The 5,802-nt window shown below is 44.4% G+C and overlaps 1 protein-coding gene across 1 annotated transcript; it reads right to left on the reverse strand.

Annotated features, from left to right (window-relative positions):
- Nucleotides 1-2,119: 2,119 nt before the first annotated feature.
- On the reverse strand, nt 2,120-5,153 carry LOC123171154 (WRKY transcription factor 55-like). The gene is made up of 3 exons (XM_044588781.1): nt 4,689-5,153; nt 4,153-4,242; nt 2,120-2,762 (listed from the first exon to the last, which is right to left on the reverse strand). Exons 1-3 carry the CDS (start codon nt 5,060-5,062, stop codon nt 2,363-2,365), a joined length of 864 nt encoding a protein of 287 aa, XP_044444716.1. The 5' UTR covers nt 5,063-5,153; the 3' UTR covers nt 2,120-2,362.
- Nucleotides 5,154-5,802: the final 649 nt, after the last annotated feature.

Genomic DNA, 5,802 nt, shown 5'->3' on the forward strand with positions numbered 1-5,802 from the left:
GAGCTTACATGCCTCCATGTCCATATGAATTTCAAGCATATGCGCCTCGATCTCTTCCTGACGCCGTATTCTCTCTTGCATAGCATCCCATCTCGCCTTCTTCTCTTTGTTCTTCTTTTTCTATGTCTCTAGTTTTTCTTGCTTTCTCTTTTTGGCTAAGTTTTTTCTTGTTCGCATCACTCGTCAATATTTTTCTTCATCGCCACCACCTCTCCTTCTCTCTTGAGCTTCTCCTTTCCTCTCTTCCTCCCATCGGGCCGACCATTCTAGACGCCGGAGTGGGAGTTTTGGGCACCTTTTACGATTCCTCTCTGGGACCATCGCCATCTTCATCATCGTCCATATCCGGAGAGGAATTTCTGCATTTCCCAGTTTCTAGGCTACCATCTTCATTTCTCGACTTCCACTTCTTGTGGCCTTCCAACAAATTCCAACAATGTTGCAGGCCAAACGATTTTCCTTTTGACTTGGACATTTGTTTGGACCTCCCCTGGGGTATGTTATACTAAAACAAACGAATGCTCAAATTGATGAGAATGCTCAAAGTAATGAAAATATGGCAGCAAAAAACAACAAGGTTGCTTACATATTGGTCAATGATGCAACTGGTAGGAGGAGTGTGCTTCACTTTCTCCAAGCAAACCGACCAACAGTTACAAATCTCTTGAGTCTTACCCCATCGGTTTGTGAGAGGTTTGAGGGGAAGATCTATTCTTGATGCGCTTCCAATGTTTTGCGATCAGTAGATCTTTCCCGGCGACCGCGTTGAGAGAGATATCTTCCCATGCCATGATAAGCACAATATCCTCACCGCCTCAATGTTGCTTCCCCGAGCTGCCATCTTCTTCGATGAGCCAAAGATCTCTCAAGATTTGGCCTTTGGATTAGAGATGTAGCAGTGGAAAGCAAAGAGGAAAATTATATCTCAAAGAGGTGGCTTGATGGTTGGAGTAGAAAGCGCTTTGAAATCAGCACAACGAGTGGAGTTCTCTATCACAACATAGGATATAAGTGGAGTTTGCTTTGACTGAACATGTGGGTTAGGTGGGGATTTTACCTTGGAGGCTCCGACCTGTACAAAAATGGTAACTTTCAGATAGCTCGGTCAATCTAATTGGATAGCCTTCGGAGGCTTCGAGGCAAATACCTTGGCAGTGGCACACTCTCCGTATCCTCTTCCGGAATTTCGAGCGAGGGGTCTCAGCAAATTCTAAGTGGATAAAAGAAGGTTTTCCAAATGCGTTGGTTGTTCCGAGTGGAATGGTTAGTAGCTCCAAAATGCTATGGTTTGGAACTTCTATATCTATATGAACTACTTGCGGTTCTAACTAGAAGAGCATGCCAACTCAGAATGTACGAAAGTTAGGTAGATATGGTTGAGGAGTTAAAGGCTTTTCAGGAAATTTAGAGTTCGATCTACACATAGAGAAGAAAACTCATCATAACTTTCGCATCCCCTTTTGATAGTATCAGTATGTCTATGAACTCAACGTGATCTTGGATCACTAAAATAAAAATGGAGAATCTAGATTTGGCCAACACTTGTCTTCATGGTAATTTGTGTGTGTGTGTGTGGGGGGGGGGGGGGGGGGGGGGTCACCTTTCATTTCCTTTGTTTCACCCACAAGGAACTTCCTTGAGATAAGCTTGATAAAACGTTTGTTCATTGATATATGTTAACATTAATTATCAAAACGCACAAAGGGGGTTAGATTCACTTTCAGTGATGTGCTTGCCTAGGCAGTGGCAGCCGGCCGTTGGAGGCATAGGAGGCGCACAAGTCGCGGGATCTGACTCCAAAGTCCAAACCAACGAAATCAGATGAGTTGGTCGAGGCGCCATCCATGCCGTCATCGGCAGAGGCTGGGGACGGCCAAAAGCGGTCAAAGGAGACGCTACTGCGAGGGAGGGGAGGCGGCAAAAATTGCCATGATGGCGGTCAGTATGCCGACTGCGCCGATATGGCGGCTCTGCTAGCGTTCTTCTTAGTACACTTCTGATACATTTGTGTTCCTTCAGAATAGAGGGGGCAGCTTCTAGCTAATATTCCACGTAGAAGGCCGGACGGACACAACATGAAAAGCTAATTAATTATAATTACATTTAGCATGAGAAGATAGGCAACTCACCATATGGCCGCAGGCCTGTTGCACTCCAAAGGTTATTAAGCGCAAGTCTGTTATACGTCTCAGAAAAACATTTCTTGTACTTGTGCTGTCATACTACTAGCACTACAACACTAGAGCGTGTACATAAACCCTCACGCGCATCCATGCAATTATTCAGGTTCAGGTAGTTATTTGGACGCAACAAAGTGATCAAGCTAGCGAAAAGCAATAAGTTTCAACGAATAACTAGCTAGCTAAGTACCACCTCCCGAGTGATGGCTAAAAAGTGACTTGATCTCCATCTCCATCTCCCACTCCTTTGGCGAGAGCAACGGCAGCGAGGAATAAGAAGCCAGCTCATCATACGTGTAGCTAGGCACGGTCACCGACATTCCTGCATCTTCCTCTTTCTTCAACCTCGAGACACCAACAGCTGAAGAGAGCGATGCTTTGGTGAAGTCAAGCACTTGTGAGTTAGCTGTAGCACTGTTTGAGCTGCTGGGTGGTTGATCATTAGCAGGGAACAAACTGCTGCATGTGTGGTCGTTCATCAGGGTGACCATGAACACGGGAGGGTCGTTGTTGTTTTGCTGCTGCACCACTTTCTTTGCCGGGCACCTGTGCTCGTCGCTGTATCCGCATCTGTAGTATGACCTGCAAATAATTAACCAAGCGTATGCTCATATATAACACTTCTTTTTATTTTCTGTGTTTTGACTAGAACAAAATGGACTACACTTTTGAAGAAAACATAGTACTCGACTAATTGTGTGAACTTCGACTAGATTTCAGTTATACATATAGAAATACAGATGAGAGACTTAGTGCTTTTGCTAGCTAGATCCCTATATATAGAAATAACAATGAGACAGTACTGTATATATAACACCAATTTCTGGGAATGCAAAGAGTGCACACACTTGCGTTTAGAAAAGATGCAAGTAATTTTACCATGTTGACATGACATGGCGTTAACTTCAAGCTCAGTGAGGAACAAACTAAAATAAATATCAATGCAAATTCATGTTACTCTTGTACCGGTGCCTAAGTCAATCTCATGTTGTGCACTGCGACATCCCTCCATACGGTGCAAAAGTCATCTCATGTTGCGCACCACGACATCCCTCCGTACCGCGCCTACGTGTTTTGGGATTATTAGGTTTTTGTAAGATGACTTATGCGAGTACCACAATTACCATATACGCCTTTTACTATATCACCTTTGATGTCATACGCTCATATAGTACTACTATATACTAGTCCCTGGAGTATGTATGGTCATGATCGAAGTACGGTTTATTCCATTTAGCAATCTTCATATCTCAAAAGTTATAATTCAACGTTTATTATAGAGCTTTGCATGAAGCCCACAGAACCTTTTTAAGCCGTCCAAATAAATGCAGATAAATGAGCTTAAACATGTTCATAACCAATTTGTGTACAGCTAGGTAGATTGTTTTATGTTCCACACACACGCGAAAAAACCCTGAATTATCTATAATATAAGTTTTCCATTTGATAGTACAACCTTTAATATGGTGTTATATATATACATCACATATATACTAGTCCGTCTAAGCTTTGATTGAAAAAGGATTAATTGGAGGCCTAAGCTACTGCTCACAAGATGTGTCTTCTCTGGCTTTCGTATGGATACTGAGGACTAACTGTATGTACTAATATTTTTAGAAAAATTAAGGAGTGTATGTGATATGCCCCAAATAGGCCCTATACCGACGCAAAAAAATATACCAACCATGTGTTTTTGAAAGCAACTAATTAATATGAGGTGATGATCCATGCAGACCACACATATGCTTAATTTAGCATGCAATTGCTTTAGTGTTTTCATTTAAATAACCATAGTATAAATAGCGCTTTTAGATAAAGATAGAACTCTGGATTCAAAGATGCATATAGCCTAAAATTAGTTCAGAACCTACACTACATATCCATAAGATAATGTCAAATCTATGGATAAATAATTAGAGAGAGCTTCTTCAGCCTTCAATGATGAAAACTCTGTCAGATTAAAGAATCATACCTCGGAAAAACAGCATTCAGGATCTTCTTCTCGCCATATTTCCTCCAGTGGAACCCATCATTTTCTGGTGTCTCAGTTAGTGTCACCTTGCTGAATAACAAGATGGAAGAAATAAAATTAATTGAACTCAACTTTAGTGCATACTTAATTTCCTAACTAAGCTAACCATGGAATGTAAATCATGGTACACAAAGAAATAAGCATATGCTACATCGCCATGCCTCACCAGATGAACTGGCATAAAGGAAAGATCTACACTTCTGAAAGTTGGATCTAGTAAACCGTCGGCATAAACTAATCCATGCATGGTTTCCATTTTTTGCTCAGGGTTCGAGCTACGAAATGAAGCAAGAAGTTGAACCTGAGTGGTAACAGTGTCATGGGGTAGGTCGTTAGATCCACACTGAAACCCAAACGTAAGCGTACGTGTTAACATGGATCTGCCAGTAACGATTCCTCCCTAGCACAGATCCCCACAGATACGTATATGCTACAATAGTATTCCTTGAAGCATTAGCAAACACAAAATCACTCACAATGGAAGCTCCTCGCCATGGATGCCTTGCCGGTGCCTCGCTTTTCTGGTGCGGGCAATGGCTCCACTTCGTGCCCCGCTGCCGCCTCTGCCACCGGCACCGGAGGCACCGGCAGCATAGGACGCCGCCCTGGCGTCGGAGGAGCAGCTGTACTGCTCTCTGTCGGACTGCAGCATGGAGACGGACGACACTAGGGCCGCGGAGATGTTGCTCGCGTTGGCCAGCGCGGCGTTGCGGCGACCGAGCTCCGGGATGAGCTCCAGCTGTTGCCGGAGGCATTCAGCCAGCTGGGCGCCCTTCCTCAACTCCTCGATGACGGCGGTCCTCTGGTCGGAGGGCGGAGGCGACATCTCGGACTTGGGCCGCATCGCCATGAGGGGATATTGCTCTAGTCTCTACACTGTCTTCAGGAGGCGGATGTGAGAGCTCTGTGGATTAGGATCAGGTGTTGGATTCTTAATTGGAGGAAATGGCCTAGCTGAGAGACATGAGTTGTTAAGTGTCTGTACATATATAAAAGAAATACAGTAGTATTTTACCATTTAAAAGAGTATCTAATTATTGCGTGTTTAGGTGCAAAGGAGAAATGTCTAATCTGTGTGAAGCTCAAGTAATGCCTAGCTTGATGTGTAATTGAACGTGTATTGGAGAATGAGTAGCCAGGTGAAAGGCGATGACCAAAAGAGAACACTAGAATTCGAAAACCTAGATCCAATTAAAGTTATCTGTGCAGTTACTGTCACTTTAGCCGTCTGCATGCAGGATCTTGTCTCAAATTTTTTATGTGATTGGGTTATGTGTTTAGGTGAAAACCATATGTTCGGAGCTAGATTTCAGGTTAGTGTTGATTTCTGCGAACAGAAAAAAAAAACCCAAGCCACTCCTGCCCAGGGCGACTCGGTGGCGACCTTGCCAACCCTAGCACCACCGCCACTTTCTCGCCTCTCCCCTCACCGGATGACGCCACCGGGCGAAGCCCACACGGCTGACGGCAGCGACGGGGCTTTCTCCTATGGCGCGCTTCCAGGTCATGGGCGGTGCGTGGCTCTCGCAGAGCGTGCCTTAGCAACGGCTGGGAGACCGGCTTGCGCGGTGAGGCGCCTAGGCGGAGCAT

Source organism: Triticum aestivum, chromosome 1D (assembly GCF_018294505.1).
Source record: "Triticum aestivum cultivar Chinese Spring chromosome 1D, IWGSC CS RefSeq v2.1, whole genome shotgun sequence".
NCBI lineage: Eukaryota > Viridiplantae > Streptophyta > Magnoliopsida > Poales > Poaceae > Triticum > Triticum aestivum.

Bases quoted from the DNA above. Each gene is read 5' to 3' on its own strand.
- LOC123171154 (XM_044588781.1), bottom strand. From the start codon at position 5,062: ATGGCGATGCGGCCCAAGTCCGAGATGTCGCCTCCGCCCTCCGACCAG. The intron at 4,243-4,688 runs GTGAGTGATTTT...CTTGTTATTCAG, and splicing joins CATGGCGAGGAGCTTCCATT to CAAGGTGACACTAACTGAGA. The intron at 2,763-4,152 runs GTATGATTCTTT...AATTATTTGCAG, and splicing joins CTGAATGCTGTTTTTCCGAG to GTCATACTACAGATGCGGAT.